Genomic DNA, 20522 nt, shown 5'->3' with positions numbered 1-20522 from the left:
CACTGTGAAAGGGAGAGAAGTAGTCACGTCTGTTTGAAAGTAGGATCAATTGGACGTGCTGCTAAATTGGCAGTAAGAGGCAAGGGGAAAGATACATAAAGGATAACCATAGAATTTTTACCGGGAAGCTTGGTTGCTATTAACTGAGATGGGAACTGATGTTCATTAAAATTAAAACACATTCCCATAATCACACTTTAAGTACCAGAGCAAAGATTCGAATTCAGTTCTTCCTAATGCTCCAATATTTTGGGGTTGGTGAGCTGATTAATGTCTACTAGTGTGCTTACTTATTTAAAAGTCCCCCTTTTAAGCTATAAGCTCCTCAGCGACAGAGACTGGTGATATCTGATATCTAGTCGTAGGAACCAGAGGCACATGAATAATGCTTTTTTGAGAACATTTGTAACAAGATATGACAAGTCTACCAGGCCCCATGTTTCCCGTCACCCTTGGCTGATTCACCAATTTTTTTCTTTAAGGCAGCTATAGATGCTTTCTATAGTGTTGGTTTTGAATTCTGCTATGGAAGTACAATGGTCATTTCAGAGGCCTGCAAACTTTCCCCTTCTAAGGAAGTGTATGGGTGCAATTACGAACATATGTTAACGGAAATAAAACACATGCTAATTATTTCCCTACACGCAAAACCGTCTTGATGGAACCATCAACAGCCTTTATTTATTTGAGGAAATCTAGCGAAAGAATATCTCATCAGCTATCTCATAACATTCTGTATTTGATTACCAGTTGAAATACTCCAAACTCCACACTAGTTTTTTTCTAATTTTTTTAACCCTATAGGTTTTAATACCATGCAATTCTCAACCTCTGCATGACTTTTTTCTCCTTGTAAACAATTAGGAGCCATCTGGTTCCATGGATTTCCCGATCCTCCTGAGAATTTAAACTTAACACACCAAAAGGTTTGATTCGCCCAAGCACTACTATTACATTATTCAACTGGTTTTCTAGTCTTGGATCTTAAACAATATCTTCCTTAGAAAATCAGAAGAAATTTTCTCTTCATACTTCATATAATCCTCTTGCTCTATGTATAATACTAAGCTTTGAGGACCTCTCAAAGCTATCTTCAAATGATTTACCAAAATATTTGCCAACTTGCCTCTTTCTATGGCAACATATAACTCAAACTGTATCACTTTGTCAATCCCAGTTTTTCTAAGTACCTGTCAAAAAAATTCAAAGGAGTTGGAGTTAGATAGAAAAGGAAACAGATTCCCCTTGGCACCTGTTTGTGCAATGTTGAGCTATGTCTGGGTACCCACTTCAATCTGAAACATTTGCATTCCTGATAAATAGGGGGAATTTTTTCTGAGAAGGCTAATGAAAACAGAGATCTTTCTCACTCAAGATACTAATCAACTGAAAACACCCTGGCTCAAATCCCTTTCTGATAAACACCAAGATCTTATTATGTAATAAAGTTTATTGATATAGTATTAAATGGCCCATTGAGATGTAGCCTAAGGAAAATTTCTTGGAGATTTTTATTATGGCATATCTGGTAAGAAAGTTGTTTTAAACTTGTCAGGCAAGACATTATCTAAAAGGCTCTTTATTCAGCCTGAGGCAGTGGCTCACGCCTGTAATTCTAGCACTTTGGGAGGCCAAGGCAGGTGGATCACCTGAGGTCAGGAGTTCAAGACCAGCCTGGCCAACAAGTGAAACCCTGTCTCTAATAAAAATACAAAAAATTAGCTGGGCGTGGTGGGATGTGCCTGTAGTCTGTCCCAACTGCTAGGGAGGCTGAGGCAGAAGAATCGCTTGAACCCGGGAGGTGGAGGCTGCAGTGAGCTGAGATCACACCACTGCACTCCAGCCTGGATGACAGTGAGACATCATCTCGAATAAATAAATAAATAAATAAAAATAAAAGGCTCTTTATTCAATAAACACACTTATACACACATAGAAGTGGGAGAGTGGGGGAGAGAGAAGAAAACTTCCAAAGTTACCTAGGTTTTTGTTGGACAAGATTAGATACTATAATGCTCCTCGTTCTTATGATTTTTACTCCCCAAAATGAGGGGATAACAACTGAATTTTTCTCGTACACGCTAAAGCCACAGTCTCAGAAAAACATATCCCACAATTTAAAGGAAGAGTGCTGATGATGGGTACAGAGGAGGAATTATCTTTCATACAATGCATTAAGATATTCCAAGTGATTTATGGATGTATTTGAGAATTAACGGATTGAAGCTCGTGAAAACTGCTAAGAGAAACTGAAAATGGAAACATTAGTTGTTCACATTAAATCTAAACATGTTTAGAGCAAGTTTAGGGACTGTCACTTCTCAATGTGATAGAATAACTGGTACCAAATCTGTCTCTCTGATGTAAACAGCTAGGAAATTGGACAAAATACATGAGACAGCTGTTTTCAGACGTTAGAAAACAGACACAGCACAGAAGTGTGAGTCTTCAGAACAGGAAAAGAAATGAGGTAAGCCCTATAACCAACATGGCTTTCTGGATGTAGGCACTTCCAAGACTGCAGTAAGAGAGGAGGAACCATGACAAGGCAGATCCAACTTACTGAATTTAATAGACAGAGATCAGAGTTAAAGGAGCTAAAAGAGCTGAAATGTGAGGCACAGAGAGAAAGAACTCCAGAAATCTATACAGGCAGCTATCCTGAGTCCTTCATTGAATATTAGGCTACATATGCATGAAATGAAACTCTATGAGGCCAGGCAAAAACAGCTACTGGGATTTGTGAGCTGGGGGTTGAGTTGCAGCCAGCCAGAATGGAGGCATTGCTGACCACCCTGAATATTTCCTCGAGCCTCCTGAAGAGGCGTGCTTCAAAAGGATAATTAAATTAGCCCTAAAGAAAAACTTACTCTAGACGCATACTCCCAAACTTAAAAATACGCTTAAAAAGGATCAGGTTGAATGGTAAGTAACTGAACTCCCCGGCAAAACAAAATTCGGCTTTCCAGAGGAAGACTACAAAATCTAGACTTTCTTTTTTTTTTTTTTTTTTTTTTTTTTTTTTTTTTTTTTGAGACGGACTCTTGCTCTGCTGCCCAGGCTGGAGTGCAGTGGCACGATCTCAGCTCACTGCAACCTCCGCCTCCCAGGTTCATGCCATTCTCCTGCCTCAGCCTCCCAAGTAGCTGGGACTACAGGCACCCACCACCACGCCTGGCTAATTTCTTTCTTTCTTTCTTTTTTTTTTTTTTTTTCCTACATCGCTTGTATTTAAAACACAAACAAGTATTTCTCTTTCTGTAAGGGCAAATGGTTCAAATAATGCGGAACACGAAACATTGACTAATACAAGTTTATTTTTTAAAAAAGCAAAAGAATAAAGAATATATACAAAAGGGACCTGGAATCTGTAAGCTGATTCCAAAAGCGAAATAAGTAGAAAATCCGTGGTGAAACCTGAACATTCTACCCCTGCTTTGGAGAAGGGCTATCATACAACATTCAGTCAGCTGAAGATGGATTGCTAGAGGTGTGTCGATACATAAATTTCAAGTCATTTTTGCTTGTGCAGAATCATCCCAATCTTAACAAGACTGAATGGGCAGTCCTGTGGCTTTCTTCCTTTTCCATATTCCCAACAAGGCTACGTGAAGTTCAACTCTTGATGAGCCGCTTACAACAGCAGTTCCTTAGGAGCCAACATGACAGGTGGGTCAGATTTCCCTATGAGAAACAAAACTGGCCACCTACAGCAAAATATCAAAATGGTTAAATCCTTCCTTCCTCTTCCTTCTGATTATATACAACATATCTCCTTTCAAGACTATTATTTCCGTCATGCTTATTCCTTCACAAATCTAAACCTTGAGGTGATATGAAGGAAACCAACATCAAGAAAAGAAAACTCAATTCAGAAATGAAGAAAACTGGCAGGTATACAATACACCCCCAGAGCATCTCAATATCCCTGGCACAGTACAATTCGGTGTACTGCTACAGCCCATAGATAAATATTGGCAGCTTGAATAAGCTCATTTTTTCCCTCAGGTGGTTAAAGGCCACCACATAAATACTGGGCAACAGGGGTTTGTTGGGAGAATTAGAAATAAAAAATTAACCAAATTTTGTCCCTGTGTTAATTCAATGCCAGCAAGGAGGCAAGTACTGAAGAAGAAAAGGGACAATTTTCATACGAAAAAAGAATTCCTCTAATCATGTCACCATCTCATATAATGAATCCAGGGAATCCCAGAAATAGAAAATTAGTTTCAGGGGACCCCTGAGGCACTTTAAAGCCTTTTAAAAAATTACAGTAATAATAAATTAGATATTGCTCTTCAGAGGCCAACAGAGCAGCAGAAGCATCAAGATCAGGTCCAAAGAGTTATGCCCACATTACAGGCTTCCTGAGCTGCTCAGCCCTCTTTAAAGCTTAGTTGAATCTCTAAATACCTTTACAAAGACATACAATTTAACACAGACTGAGTGGGTATTTTTGTTTAGTGGTAGCATAAAATTTGGTCCTTAATGGTAGCAGCTGTCTTCATCCATTTCAAACTCAGGTAATATTAAGTACATCAAGACAAGACATAAAGAATACAACAAAGGAGAAAAAAGCCAAAACTGACAAACACCTCAAGGAGTCACTAAGTTTGCTTGCACCCTTTCACTTGATCTCCCTCTCAGTCTCTTTTTTGTGGAGAGAAGGGTATGACAGAACTTTTTTCTCAAAAGATGATAAACAATGGCATCAAATGGACAAAATGGTTATAAAGTAACTTTAAAAATCTGACCCCAAGGAATCCAGGACACATACAGATAATTCAGAGGTATACTTCTGATTTGGGGCAAATTCTAGACTAAAGAAATGATCGTCTCAGGTAAATGTTACAATAGATGAAACTAAGTCCAGTTTTTTGGCGGTTTTTTTTTTAAAGTGTCCTCACTACCACCTTCAGCTATCAATCATTTCTCATAGCTCAAGCGGAAGGTCATCTTCATCTTTCCCAGGATCCAGGTCAACCTCAGCTTCCCATTTGCCTCCTGAAATCTCCCACGTTAGTTTCTCAAAATCATCCTCCACAGAGAGTGGGGGCTTTCCTGTTGAGGCAGAGCTGAGTCGGCGAGTTTTCATGCTCATTTGGGATGAGGAAGGGCCAGACGCCTCCGGGGGTGAGGAATCTGAAGAGGACTGGGTTGGAGGCAGCACAAGACTGTCTCTAACCAAACACCACATATTCTCACTCATAGGTGGGAATTGAGCAATGAGATCACATGGACACAGGAAGGGGAATATCACACTCTGGGGACTGTGGTGGGGTGGGGGGAGGGGGGAGGGATAGCACTGGGAGATATACCTACTGCTAGATGACGAGTTAGTGGGTGCAGCGCACCAGCATGGCACATGTATACAGATGTAACTAACCTGCACAATGTGCACGTGTACCCTAAAACTTACAGTATATTAAAAAAAAAAGAAAGAAAGAAAAGAAAAAGAAAAAGAAAAAGAAAAAAAGACTGTCTCTAGGATTTTCTGCTTCAGGCACAGTGACTGATTTGTCCTCAGAGACAAGCAGGACAACAGCATCCACAGCTGCCTTTTTGGCTGGGGGTTCCTGTAGGACGCTGCTGGAGCTGAGTGGCTTCACAGCGGCAGTGACAGCAAGGTGCATCTCCACTGCCTTACGTTTTGGGGCCAATTTGGGGGATGACACAACTTTAACCACAGATTGCTTCACGTTCACTTTGGGTTTCGCTTCACCCCTTTTTTCCAAGGTCTGTGCTGCCCATTTCACATTCAATAATGAGTCTGCAATCCCTGAGGTTTCTACCTCCACCTTCTGGGATGACTTTGTGGGAAGCTGCTTGGTCAGGTGCCATGTGATTCCTGGCACAGCAGTGAGCACTGGTTTCTCTGCCACTCGGGTATTGCAAGAGGCTACATCTCCCCGAAGAGGTGTCCAGACTGATTTTTCCCTCTCCTGCTGTTTCCGCATGCGCATCTCTCTCATGGTCGCACATCTCTTGACTTGAATTTTACTGATGTCAACTCCTGTGGTCTCAACTGAAGCCTCTGTAGCTTTCATTCTAATACGGCTCTGAAAATCAACTTCATTTCCTTCCTGAAGTATCTTCTCTTCTTTCCTCCATGTTCTTTGCGTGACTCGCAGCAGCAACCTTGCCCCCGGAGTGGCCTCATGTTGAGACGGGGAGCTGGTGCTGCTCTCAGAGCTCTGCTGCACCCTCAGTGCCTTCTCCAGTTTAATTTCTTCCAGCGTCTTCATGTGCACCTCCTGCATGGACTTTGTTTTACCTGCAGGCTCCTCTGATTGTCCTTTGCTGGCAACAATGGGTGGCAAAACTACTGTTTTTTTAATTTCACTATCAGTCTTCAGCTTCATGCAAGTTGTATCCTTTTTGCTTTTTTGTCTCTCTGCTTCCTGCTGCCTATGTTCTTCTTCAGCCAGGACCTCAGAGAAGGTTTTGATACGGAGAGTGGAGGAGCTTCTTGCTCCTGAAGTAGAATCATCAGTTTTTGAAGGTCCTTCTGTCTTGAGTTTAGTTTGCGATTCCCCATGTTTCTGACTGGCTCTTTCAAGAAGCATTTCTTCTAATGTCTTCACATGGATCTCACCAACTTTATTAACTTTATCTGTTGCGTCCTCATTATTTGGATCAGCTGACATGCCTAATCGCTCCTTAAGAGACTTGGAAACTTGAGCTGTCTTTGGTGTTTCGTCAGTGTTAGTTTCCGGAGCTTCAACTTTCTTCCCTAGCCTCTGTGCCAGGCTACGCTTTAATGGAGGATCACTGTCAGCGCCTGCCGAAAATTTTCGTTTCCCCAGTCTCTCAGTAAGACCCAATCTAACCAAGGGTTCTTCTCCTTGTTTGGTGGAGAGAGTTACTGTCTTCACCACAGTCCTGACATTTTCTTTTTCAGGACCTGGAACAGGCTCAGGGTGGAGCAAAAGACTGGAAACTCCTGAAGAACCCTCACCTTGCTTCTTAGATTTTTCCTTCATTTTCTCTGACTTAATTTCCTCAAGAGTTTTTATTCCAAAATGCAAACATTCACCTTGCTTTATATTGACTGCAGGTTTCCGGACAGAAGTCACTCGTAATCCATTGTGAACTTCAGGAGTTGGTTGCAGGGTAGGTGTTTTGGTTTCCTCAGGAAACTGATCATCATCATCTTCATCATCATCTGCAGCATTAATTACAACTGGTGGATGCTTGGGGCTAGGAACATTTTCGGAACTTTCTACTTTCATAACGCTCCGCAGCTGAGGGGAAGGATTGGACTGGACAGACAATTTGTTCTGCTGAACTGAAAGTTGGCTAGCCTTCACTTCCTCTTCTGGTGACTCAGGCACAGTTGTGCTCGGAGGTAGGAAAAGGCCATCAACATATCGTCCTCTATTGTGATGGAAAGCGCAGTTTAATTTTTGACATCCTGTTGGCTGATTTTCCCAATAACAAGGAATTTCACTGCGTTTTTTATCAATCTCCATGTGCCGAAACCTGCACACCCGTCGAAAACAGCGCCCTTCTCGCCATAATGTGCAAACAGTTTCATTTCCTAGTGCAGCTTCACAGTGACGGAATGGGCAGCTGTCACCTTTGGTACATGTAGAATAGAAAAAAAAATAGCAGTCTTCTCCTTGATTAGGCATGCTGGGTAGATTCTTAGATCAGAAGTGGCTTCTTGAAACAAGCCACTGCTTCCTCAAAGCAAGGACAAGGCTCCAAGTCCTCGTGAAATGGGTTTAATCTTCCAAATGACAACTTGATCACAGAAATTGTCTTTAAACTGTAATCATTAGCTGGTTGCTCTCAACAGGAACGTCTGTGTCTTCACTGAGTTCCAATCTATTACGCCTGTAGGTCGAACCAACACTCAATCCATGAATTAATAATAATGAGGCAGAAAAAATTTTCCTCCTCACATTGCCAAGAAAACCTCTCAGCCACAATTCAAACACAGCATGTGTTTTTAAAACATCTCCCAACTACTGGGAGATTAAGTCCATTCAAATAACCTTTGTCAGACTGGAGACAGCTAGGGTTAGTTATCTCCTCAAAAACAAAACAAAACAAAACAAAAAAACAAAAAAAAAGAGTTCATTTAAAGATGAACTTGAGAGTCAAAGGATCATGAAAAAAAATCCATCTTCCATAGCTGAACAATATAATCTGAAAAACAAAAAAAACATCAGTTTTTCAGTAAGATCCAATTTCTGGTCTTCAAGATTTCTTCACACTTAATACTAGTCAATTTTCCAGGAATTTTTTGGGCAGGGAATATCCCCAAATCCTAAAAAGCATCGCTATCTCTAGTTCCACAGCCTCCTTCTCAAGGTCCAGAACCAAGGCCTGGAAGATGTCAACACTATAGGCCTTCCCCACAGGAATCCGCACCGATTATGGGAGTTTAGGGGTGTTCTTCATTACGGTTTCACCAATCCTACAAGGAGTACGGAAGTGTCCCTGTTGCTCTTGACTCCCACGCTGAGGGCCAGGGGTGGGAGTGTAATGAGGGTGGGGAATGGGTGTAGGATACCGGAATAAGGTCGGTGGCTTTCTGTATGTGGAGTTTGAGACAAGCTCCAAAGTCGTGGGACCCGAACCGATGACACTATCCCCGACTCCCGCTTGCTGCCACGTCTTTCTTCTTGCTTGGCCGCTGCCGTCCGTCGTCCTCCCAGCAGCAGCAGCACTCGCAGAAAACCAAGACTGCCAGCGTCAAAGATGGCGCCCGGCTACAGGCTCCGCTCTAAGGCCCGGCCGGTAAAAGTGCCAGCACGACGCAGGGCGCGAGGGTTCTGGAAGACGTAGTTCCTCTATGACGCGATGCCTAAGATCTAATTTCTTATATCTTTGGTAGAGACGGGGTTTCACCGTGTTAGCCAGGATGGTCTCGATCTCCTGACCTCGTGATCTGCCCGCCTCCGCCTCCCAAAGTGCTGGGATTACAGGCATGAGTTACCACGCCCAGCCCCAAATCTAGACTTTCAATAAAATATTTACAATGTCTAACATCCTAACAAAAATTATTTAAAATGCAAAGGATCAGCCTTTGTATAAGCCATAACAGGAGAAAAATAAGTCAATACAAACAGATTTTTATATTTTAGCCTCTTACACTTCCAGGCCTTCCAATGAAATAAGAAGAATCATATTTCTTGGCCACCATTTTAAATCATGTTAATCCATTTCCATCTCTAATCTAAACCAAATTTGTGCATTTCACCAGGCATCACATTGTCTCTCTCACTGATTTTGAGGCAATGGCCAGGCCCCCTACCAGCTCACACAACATCTTTGTGCCAGTCAGAAAAGGCACCCCTTCTTCCTGGCACATGCAGCCCCACATTGGCCAGAGCTCAGCCTCATTTTAGACTGGGCATGATACCATAGTGCTGGTTATAGCCTTCATGACTGTATTGCAGCCCCTTAATATGGCTGGACAACTAAGGTGGCTCCCAACACAAAGAAACTTCCTCTTAAATAGCTTGTTGACATTTTAAATTAGAGATATCAAAACTTGAGGATATTATCTTCTTCATTAAGTCTCTTTCCATTTTGTCTGTTCCCATCCGTGACACTCCCAGAAACCTCTGCCCTCAATCTTGGAATCAATATTTATTCTAGCTGGCTTGTCTTCATCCTCACATCCAGGTTGACACCAAATCTTTCCAACTCTTTTTTGAAAAATAGCAAGTACATTTTTTCCCTCCAACTGCAACCCTCTTTTAGCCTGTGGATTTACTCTTAGACTCCTGAAACAAATTCCCAGTCTGTTTTATATTTTACTGTCTTACACTTCCAGGCCATCCAATGAAACAAGAAGAATCATATTTCTTGGCCACCATTTTAAATCATGTTAATCCATTTCTCAGAATACTGCATCTGCCAAAAAAAAAAAAAAAAAAAAAAAGGCTTTCATACTCTCTACTAGTTTTAATCCCACAAAATCTCCGTAGTCTTACAGAGCACTGCCATGGGTTGAGTTGTCCAACAGCAGACCTGAAACAATGTTTAGCGTTTAGTATATTTCTAGGGTATCCCTTGGGACTAACAGCTGTGAAAAGAAGGGGAAAACAATTGAGCAGAGGGAGAAGTCAGGTTGTGATGCAGACCTGATTGCCTTAGCCAACTCCACAGGAAGCTGTAGGTGCCTGCTGGAGTTGCCTCACTTAGGGTGAACATGGCCCTCCATCAGTCACTGCATGCCAACCTTTGAGGGGATGGGGGTGGTGGCCTTAGCTAAGGCCACCTTTTTCAGGCCACCTGTTTAAGGCCACTTGTTAAGGGCCACCTTAAGGCCACCTGTTTAAGCTGCACCTCTGCAGCTAAAAGAATCCCTGAAGGGGCTGAGCCCTAGAGGCTATTTACTGGCAGAACTATAACTGGCAGAAGGACAACATGTCCTTCTGAGATGCACATCTCTGTTTCTACCACCATCTATCCCATGTGCCACTTGGATCCACTTCAAGGAGCCAAATGTGCCACTTGAATACATTCAAGGAGCAGTTCCTCCACTGTACCAAGAGGCATCTCTTCCCAGTGAAATCTACAATAGGGGAAGTTAATAGGAGGAACTCCACCCCTGCTTCTGCACCAGTCCCAGGGCTGCAACTGATACTCATCATCTCCTTCCTCCATTATCCACCTGGATTCCTCCTATATCAGGCTGCAGCTCTGCTAGTCTTAGTAGCTTACCTGATGGCATGAACTAGACACTCATTTCTGAGGGACCTGAGCTCCTGGTCACCATGCCCTTATCAGGCTACATGTGCTTTTGTCTTCTCAGCACTTTCTATTCCTTTTGGAATCTCTCATTGGCTGACTCGCAGCCCAAATTCTCCCTCTTGACTTGAGTCCCTTCAGCATGTAGTCCACATCCATTTTGTGTGTGTGTGTGTGTGTGTGTGTGTGTGTGTGTGTGTGTGTTTTTCCCCTGCATTGCATCCTTAGGCAGCTCCACTTACACTCGCTAGTTAATTCCTTTCTTTAGTCTTTCTGTCAGTTCTTCCCCATCTCCTTTTCTGTTCTATTATTAGGCATCACAGAGCTACAAAAGATCACCTGTGAGACCTAGACTCTCTTTAGAGGGTAGGAAAGGCAAAAGAGTAGGGGAGTTGGGGAAATAAGCTGGCAAACAGAAAATTTTTCTTGAAAAATTGGATGGCTGGGGGAGAAGGAAGCAAAAATTCCCAGCAGGCCAGGAAGTCAATAGGAAGGCATTCTAGCTCTCTTTCAATGATTATGTCTAGCTCAAAATATGGAGTGAATACTTGTTCAGATAACCAAGCAGCCACTTCCCTGTTTAACAGACTACTTTGAGGGAGGGAGTCCTACACTCACCTCCCCTAGCAAAGCGGCATCATTCCTCTTTCAACCAACCATCCATCTATCTGTATCACTGATTCAACAAATACTTATTGAGTGTCTACAATGTGCCAGTTCAGAGAATGTTCCATGATTATACAGAAGAAATTTTAAACTCCTGTTTGGACATCATCTTAATAAAGACACAAATATAATTCAACAATGTTTTTGAAAATAAGAGGAATAAGAAGTAAGGCCAAGTATCAGGACAGTACATTTAAATGTTTTCGGTTCTTCTATGGAAAACTGAAGACTTTCAGATTCAATGAACAAAACCCATGATTTGCTAAAATAGAGTGGCATTTTAATTAAAAAAAAAAATATATATATATATATTTTGAGATGGAGACTCACTCTGTTGCCCAGGCTGGAGTGTGGTGATGTGATCTTGGCTCACCACAACCTCCGCTTCCTGGGTTAAAGAGATTCTCCTGCCTCCGCCTCCCAAGTAGCTGGGATTACAGGCATGTGCCACGATGCCCTAATTGTTTTTTTGTTTTTTTTTGTTTTTTGTTTTTTTGTTTTTTTGCATTTTTAGTAGAGACGGGGTTTTGCCATGTTGGCCAGTTTGGTCTCGAACTCCTGACCTCAAGTGATCCACCTGCCTTGGCCTCTCAAAGTGCTGGGATTACAGGCCTGAGACACCACACCCAGCCAAATAGTGACATTTTAAAAGTTTAAAAATATAAAGATAAAAATCATGTAAACATATATATATGTAAATACACAAATCAAAAGTAGAAAATAATATTAATATCAGAAAAAAATAGAATTCACAACAAAACTATTACCAGGCTGGGCGCAGTGGCTCACGACGGTAATCCCAGCACTTTCGCAGGCCAAGGCGGGTGGATCCCTTGAGCTCAGGAGTTTGAGACCAGCCTGGCCAACATGGTGAAACCCCATCTCTACTAAAGATTCAAAAAATAGCCAGGCATGGTGGCACATGCCTGTTGTCCCAGCTACTTCAGTGGCTAAGGAAGGAGAATCGCTTGAACCCAGGAGGCGGAGGCTGCAATGAGCCGAGATCGTGCCCCTGCACTCCAGCCTGGGTGATGGAATGAGACTCTGTCTTAAAAAATACATATATATTATATATATAAATTATATATCTTTTATATATATTATATTACATATAAATTATATATACAAAATATATGTAATACATATAATATATAAAATATATATAATATATATATAAAATATGTATATAACCAGGATCAGTGGTGACCAGCCTCCAAGATGACCCTCAATGACCCTGCCTGCCTCCGAGTACCCACACTCTTGTGAAGTCTCCTCCCACACGCACTATACCAGGGTTAGTCTGTTTGAACAATAGCAGATGTGGAAGTGATGGTAAGTCATTTCTAAGATTAGACTTTGAAAGAGTATAATTTCCACGTTGAGCTCTCTTGTTCTCTCTGTCTCTTTGTGTCTTTGTCTCTCTCTCTCTCTCTGATCTATTGCTGGAAAAGAGGAGTGAGAAGGGGAAAGGAGTGAAAAGCAAGTTGCCATATTGTGAACAGTTCTATGGAGAGGACTGCAGGGTAAAAAAAAAAAAAAAAGATGGAGCCTCCAGCCGGGCGCGGTGGCTCACGCATGTAATCCCAGCACTTTGGGAGGCCGAGGTGGGCGGATCATGAGGTCAGGAAATCAAGACCATCCTGGCTAACATGGTGAAATCCCGTCTCTACTGAAAATAGAAACAATTAGCTGGGCGTGGTGGCGGGCACCTGTCATCCCAGCTACTCGGGAGGCTGAGGCAGGAGAATTGCTTGAACCCCGGAGGAGGAGGTTGCGGTGAGCCGAGATCGCACCACTGCCCTCCAGCCTGGGCAACAGAGGGAGACTCTGTCTCAAAGAAAGAAAGAAAGAAAATGTAGCCTCCAGCCAAGAGCTAGCAAGGAATCGAGCTCTGTCGGTATCCAAGTGAGTGAGCTTAGCAGTGGATTCTCCAGCCCCAGCCAAGCCTTGAGACAATGGCAGCCCAGGAAGAAAAGCTTGACTGTGACTTTGTGAGAGATGTTGAACCAGCCAAGCTGCCCCTAGATTTCCTTGCCTCAGAAATTGCATGAGATACTAAATGTTTGTTGTTTTAAGCCACTAAGTGTTGGAGTAATTTGTTTCACAGCAATAGATAACAGAATCAAAGACATTCATTTTATAAAATATACAGACCATAACAATAGGAAAACAAAAATCATACCAAAACTACAAATGAAAAACAGTATTTACAAGAATTGTTCACACATTTAACAGAATATTAAATGTAGCTTTATATTAGTAAAAATAAAACATGCCTTTAAATGTATAATTTTCTGGAGAAATATAAATGACTAAAAATTGACTCCAGAAAATAAACTGAGCAAATTAGTAATCAGTGAATAGATTTAAGTAGAAAATCAAACACCTATTACAGATTTTTTCCATTATCTCTCCACAAAGATCTAGGTTTAGCTGCTCCAACCAATGAGTTCTTCCAACAATTGAGGTAAAATAAATACTTTGACATTTAAAAAAAGACAAAATCAGCCTTAAAATGATAAATTGATAGCATATCCTAATTGCTAAGCCTTACAAACATAAAGAGAAATCATAGTTATAAATATAGATACAATATTTATTATACAAAATTTTCAAATTGAAATCCACACAGAATATAGTCTTTTCAACAAATGATGCTGGGTCAATTCAAGACACATGCACATGTATGTTTATTGCAGCACTGTTCACAATAGCAAAGACTTGGAACCAACCCAAGTGCCCATCGGTGATAGACTGGATAAAGAAAATGTGGCACATATGCAACTTGGAATACTATGCAGCCACAACGAAGGATGAGTTCGTGTCCTTTGCAGGGACGTGGATGAAGCTGGAAACCATCATTCTTAGCAGACTAATACAGGAACGGAAAACCAAACACTGCACGTTCTCACTCATAAGTGGGAGTTGAACAATGAGAACACATGACACAGGGAGGGGAACATCACACACTGGGGCCTGCCAGGGGGAGAGGGGCTAGGGGAGGGATAGCATCAGGAGAAATACCTAATGTGGATGATGGGTTGATGGGTGCAGCAAACCACCGTGGCACTTGTATACCTATGTAACAAACCTGTATGTTCTACACATACATCCCAGAACTTAAAGTATAACAATAATTTTTTAAAAAAGTTGACGATTTAAAAAAGAAATGACCCTTACCACCCACCACACATGAAAATCCATTCTGGGTGATTGTAGATTTAACTGTGAAAAGTGTGAAAGAGAAAATAATAAAGCAATTAGAAGATAATCTAAGACTATAACGCAGATAATACCTTCAAGACTTTAGGACAGGTAAGGATTTGATAAATTGGGACCAAAAATGACTGTTCATAAGAAAAGATGGATACATTGGATGTTAAAATTAAAAACTTCTTTTCAACACAAACACCATTTAGAGACGACAAAAACAAGCCACAGAGTGAGGAAAGATATTTGCCACACACATAACTAACAAAAGACTTGCATCCAGATAAATAATTTTTAAACTTTTACAAATTAACTATAACTAGATAAATAATGCAATAGAGAAAAGAAGGAAATACTTGAGTGGACACTTCAGGAAAAGGATATCTGCATATTTTCGGTCTTATTTGTAGTCAGAGAAATGCAAATTAAAACCTCAATGAGATACTACTACTATTTACCAAGGAGAATAACTAAAATAAAGAAGAGAGATAATCCTAACTGCTGACATGGATATGTAGCAATAGGATGTCTCTTATATTGCTGGTGGGAGTTAAATTGGGACAATGATTTAGGAAAACTGCTTACATTATCTACTAAAGTTGAACATGTACATACCTATGACACAGATATTGCACTCCAAAGTGTATATTCAACAGAAAGGGGATCATGCTAACCAAAAATATTTCCAAGAATGCCCAGAGCAACATGATTTATAAAAATGAAAAGCTAGAAACAATATATTGTGATAAATTCATAAAGTGGAATACTATGAAGCAGTAATACTGAATGAACCACAGTTATTATATTCAATAATATAGATGAATTTCACAAACATAATATGGAGCAAAAGAAGCCAGATGCAAGATTTATACAGATGATTTCATTTATAGAAAGTTGGAAAAGAGACACAACTGAACTCCAGTGTTAGAATGAGCGTAACAGTTACATCGGGGAGGAAGAAGGGAGTAGTGATGGGGAGGAGACATCAGAAGACTTCTGGATACTGGAAATATTATTTTTTAACTTGAGTAGTTTTACAGCAATGTTCATCCAAGGACAATTCATGGAGTGGTATGCATTTATGTATAGTAGAGTATTCTCTATGTATCTTAATGTTCAATAAACATTAAGATACAAAAGCTCAAACTTTCACCCTATCATGGTATTTGAGAGAAAAAGACAAATAAAATTAGACTGTCTATGAATTAGAAAATTCTGAATAGAAGTAGTAAAACAGTCTATTACACTGGACCTCAGATTTGACATGCAGTAAACTACTCAGCCGACAACTGGTGATTTTCAGTTAAGTATGAGGCACAGGTATTAATGTATCCCTACGGCTACAAAAGTCAGAGATGATTATGTGTGCTCTGTGAGATTCCATTCATTTGAACGGGTATTCAGTGGGTGGTCTCAGCAAATTCCATAACTATCAAGCATTGGAATGAGAAGTGTTTTGGTGATATGATTTACTTTGAGTTATCAATCAATTTAATCAAATTAGTCAAAGTTACTTTTGACCAGGCTTTGGAGAAATGTAAACAGTGACCCTTCTATATGGGATTGTTAGTTGATACAGGACTGAAGTTTTACCCTGATAAACAGACCTTCAGAAACTTATTCCATGAACAAAAATCTATGTGAGTGAGCACAGTTCCTGAAACTGTTCCCATCATCATCATTGGCTATGTCCCATCCTTGGGTACTGAATAAATGATGTTCTTGGAGTTCAGTAGATACAAGATTTCTGAAGAGCTAGCTGCAACTCTCTTAATGGTGTAACTCAAGGATATTAGGTTTTAGCTGGAAAACACACACACACACACACACACACACACACACACACATACCATAAGGGGAAGTCCAAAGAAGAGAAAGAGGGTTGAGTGCTTTTGAACCTTTAAGGATTGATGAAGACACATTAAGCAAATGTTTAAGACTTTCTTATCCTGTTTTATGCATTCAATGGATATATGTTGAGTGCCCTCCATTTCTTGTGACAGGCACTATTCTGAGTGCTAGGAATGATAGAGCAGGAACGAAAACAGATAAAACCCGATTTCATGGAGCTTATATTTAATTGGAAGAGACAGAATAAAAAATTTTTAAAAACCTCTCTTAGAAGTAATGAATGCTATGGAGAAAAATCAAAACAAGGATTAACAATTGTGGAGGGGGGGTTTTGATTTTAAATGGGGTGATCATTGAGAAGGTAACATTTGAGAAAGTACTTGAAGGAGGTAAGGAAGCATGTAAGCATGTATACACACACACGCACATACACACACACACACACACAGATAGACACACCTGCAGGAAGAGCAACCCAGGCAGATGGAACAGCCAATGGAAAGGCACTAAGTGGGGAAATGTTTGGCTTCTGTGAGAAACAGCAAGGTCAGCAAGGCTGGAGGGGAGTGGGTGGTGGATAAAATTTGAGAAGACAAGGACAATAGTCATTGCAGAGGGTCTGATCAGATACCACCTTGCAGGCCATTATAGGACTTGGGCTTTTATTCCTATTAATGTGGGAAGCTCTTGGAGGCTTTTGAGCAGAGGATAACTAACATGCTCTGACTTATGTATTGAAAAGACTGCTTTGACTGCTACATTGAGTACAGACTAAAGCTGGCTGAAAACAGAAGCAGGGAGACCAGTTAGGAGGCAATTACAAGGCCACGTAGGAGATGAGGTGGCCTGGGCCAGGTGTTTGCTGTGAAGATACTGAGAAGGGATCAGATTCTGGATATACTCTGAAGGTAGAGACAAAGGGTATTTAGTAGGTAGACTGTTATTTAGATAGTTTGAACAGCTAACGTGAGAATAACAGAGGAGTCAGAAATGACTCCAAGATTTTTGGCCTGAAACACTGGGAAGATGAAGTTGTCATTTATCGAGATACGGAAAACTGCAGAAAGACCATATCTGGAGGCAAGATCAGGAGCTCAGCTGTGATCACAGTATGTCTGAGATGCCTAAAGGACACCCAGATAGACAGTTGAATAAGTTTTGAGTCAAGGGAGAATTCGGGGCTGATCCTTTAAGCATGTGTTAATCACGCATGTATGGGGTCACTTCTTTACTCTAAACCCTCCTATAATTTCCCAGATATAAACTAGGGAGCTGTCAACATTTGGATGGTTTTCAGAGCCATGACAAAAGATGGGATTACCAAGTGAATGAAAGTACCCAAAGAAAGACAGAAGAGGTACAAGAATAGGCCCCGGGTGACTCCAACATAATATCTCACCAGCCCTACCTATGGGGAAAAAATATCCCCCAGGGAATAGGCCAGGGCCATCTAGACTTGTAGGGTTCAAGATGCTCTTTAAGAGGTGTGAGGAAAGCTGGAGTTTGCCTTTGTGTCCATGTTGCTGGTGTTCCACGAAACAGTAGGGAATCTCTACTACCTCATCTGGGGGTTGAGGACTGGAGTAAAGCAAAACAAGCAGCTGTTAAATTAGGGGAAGTGACAACGCAGTGATAATCTGAAGATCCCAGGTCTTCAGATGAAAGCTCCCTCCTAAAGAGCCAGAATTTAACTTTGAGATTGGCATATATTCCAACTGGTTACAGGAACATTGAACTAGGTATCTCCCAGTGGAAAGGAAAACAGAAAGACCTGTTTAACGTTGAAGCTCTGCCCCCATGTTCCTGGGAGCATACTGTGATAACTGTGACCATAGAGAAAAGAAAAAGCCAATAGCTGAAATGAATCAGGTTGTTGGGGGCCTAAGATAAGTAAGTGCAACTTGTTTACATGTAAAACATTTGTCTTGTCAATTTGGGCATTTTATCTGGAAATTATCCAAAGCAGCAATTATCTAGAGCTAGCATGCTAGACTGTTTATCCCTAGACATGGGTGGGGGATGAGGGGATAGAATGCAGGTTTTCATGGCACTTATAGAGTGTGGGAGGTCTCTTTGTTTTGTATTTAAGAAAAAGAATGCAAAATTAGGCACGGGGCCATGGAAGTGACCTATGCGAGTGACGGCCCTAAAGCTATAGTTTTCCTAACTTCACAGAAAATCCACCTCTGACCCTAAACCCAGATGATAGAAACCTTGGGAGCAATAACTGATCACTTAATTTATCATGACCAAGTTTATCTTACAAGTGCCAGGAAGTATTCAGAGTTAGTCAGGCATCATAGGAAAACTCTCCTTTATGTCTATTTCTCACTCAAAGGTATTCAAATAAAAGGAAACATATTAAAGGCACTTAGATAAAGGAAGGCATAGTAAATATTCTTGTTCCATGAAATACCATCTTCTAACCACCTTAACAGATGCAACAGTTGAACAATCTAGCTGTGCTCCGCTGATATTAGAAATACTGTGGTCTGAGCCAAAGGACCAGTGATGGCATCAGGAATTATGTCACTGGCTATATCCTATATATATGTTTACCAGATAAAATACATGATATCCAGCTAAATATAAATTTCAAATATACAATAAATAATTTTTAGCAAAACTGTACCCCTACATACTTATGCATAGGACATACTTACACCAGAAAAGCACTCATTTTTCTGAAATTCACATTTAACTTGGCATCCCATATTTTTATTTGCTAAGTTTAGTAATGCTACCTACACTGATTTCTGCTTTGGGATACATAATGAGTGATAATTTGGAGAGCCTACTAAACAGAAAATCAAAGGGACAGAGGATAAATATTGTATTAGTAGGTCACATGGTTGCTTCCAACATTGGCCCTGACAGTTATCATTACTCATATAATAATACTCAACTGTCATATCAGAATCTGCAAAAGGGGGCTGAGGGTTGTGCAGAATTCGTGCATATTTAATTGACACAAATTAAATATTAAATATTAATTTAATTAGTAAAAACTATTCACTTTTAACTAATGAAAAGGATGGAAACGCTGCTTTTGTAAATAGGCAGCGTTATTGGGAACACAATATTCTACTGCGTTCCCCATCCATAAGTCAAACCATCTGTAAGTCCAGGACTAAGTGTTATCTGTAATTGCTTAAAGTGCAACATTGGTCAAATATGCATAAAGCAGCTAATTGTGAAATATGAGTAATGGGTCTATTTGTTCAATGGGTAAAACTCACTTATCCTCCTTTGACATAGAAAATAGGATTAAATGTAAAACTTATGTCCCAGCTCATAGAGAAACTTACCAGAAACATGTCCAAGTACTTTGTTTACCATCCAACCCTTTTAGTTATATATCTATGAATATTAATATTGTAGTACTTCATACTTTTTAAGTATTTATAGATATACGTATCGCTTCTCGGCCTTTTGGCGAAGATCAAGCGTAGTATTTATAGATATACGTATGTTCTTTTATTCCCTCCTCAAAAAATAATATTTTATTTATCATCCCCATTAAAAATTATGTATTCATTTGACAGATATTTAATGGGTATCGATTATGCGCTTGGAAAACAATAGTGAACACGACAGGAAAAGTTGGTCATTACAGAACTAACCTTCTAGTAAGAAATAAATAATATTTTAAAATAATAATAATAAAATTTCAGTTGGCAATATTGCCATGAAGATATAAAACAGAGCAAGAGAGACAGTGGCTGCTATTTTAGCTAGGATGGTGAAAACCCATTTGAAGTGGTAACACTTGAGTTAGACATGGAGCTTATATGATAATGATAAACCAGCCAGTGGAAATGGGAATCGCTCGAGAAATGGAGCCACTCCTTGGAGAAGAAATGAGCTTAGCAAATGAGCTGCTCATAGAACAGTAAGAACTAGATGACTGTAGCAGAATGAGAAGGGTGTGGAAAGAGCTAAGGTTCAGATGAGGCAGAAGAGGTAGACACGGCAAGGTCACGTGGAGCCTTGAAGGGCATACTGAAGAGTTTGGGTTTTTTTATTTCCTTGTTTTTGTTTTTGACTAACCAGGGTTAGTCAAACAGACTAACCCTGGCGTAGTG

The 20522-nt window shown here is 40.5% G+C and overlaps 2 protein-coding genes across 6 annotated transcripts in view; one reads left to right on the top strand and one right to left on the bottom strand.

Annotated features, from left to right (window-relative positions):
• LOC129144272 (protein eyes shut homolog) overlaps window positions 1–20522 on the top strand; it is a 773546-nt gene that overhangs the window by 481182 nt on the left and 271842 nt on the right. The gene's annotated exons all lie outside the window — the stretch shown is intronic.
• LOC129144270 (zinc finger CCCH domain-containing protein 11C-like) lies at window positions 3300–8762 on the bottom strand. 2 transcript variants are annotated; one of them, XM_054685941.2, is made up of 2 exons: window positions 8221–8762; window positions 3300–7839 (listed from the first exon to the last, which is right to left on the bottom strand). In XM_054685941.2, the coding sequence occupies exon 2, from the start codon at window positions 7632–7634 to the stop codon at window positions 5409–5411; it is 2226 nt and encodes a 741-aa protein (XP_054541916.1). In that variant the 5' UTR covers window positions 7635–7839; window positions 8221–8762; the 3' UTR covers window positions 3300–5408. The 2 variants fall into 2 exon arrangements, with proteins under 2 accessions (XP_054541916.1, XP_054541915.1); XM_054685940.2 differs by having other exon boundaries at window positions 3300–8154; window positions 8522–8762.

The sequence above is a fragment of the Pan troglodytes genome, chromosome 5 (genome assembly GCF_028858775.2).
Source record: "Pan troglodytes isolate AG18354 chromosome 5, NHGRI_mPanTro3-v2.0_pri, whole genome shotgun sequence".
Classification (NCBI taxonomy): domain Eukaryota; kingdom Metazoa; phylum Chordata; class Mammalia; order Primates; family Hominidae; genus Pan; species Pan troglodytes.
This window is presented reverse-complemented; position numbering and strand designations above follow the sequence as displayed.

Excerpts from the sequence above, each read along its gene's own strand:
- LOC129144270 (XM_054685941.2), bottom strand. The coding sequence starts at position 7,634 with ATGCCTAATCAAGGAGAAGACTGCTATTTTTTTTTCTATTCTACATGT.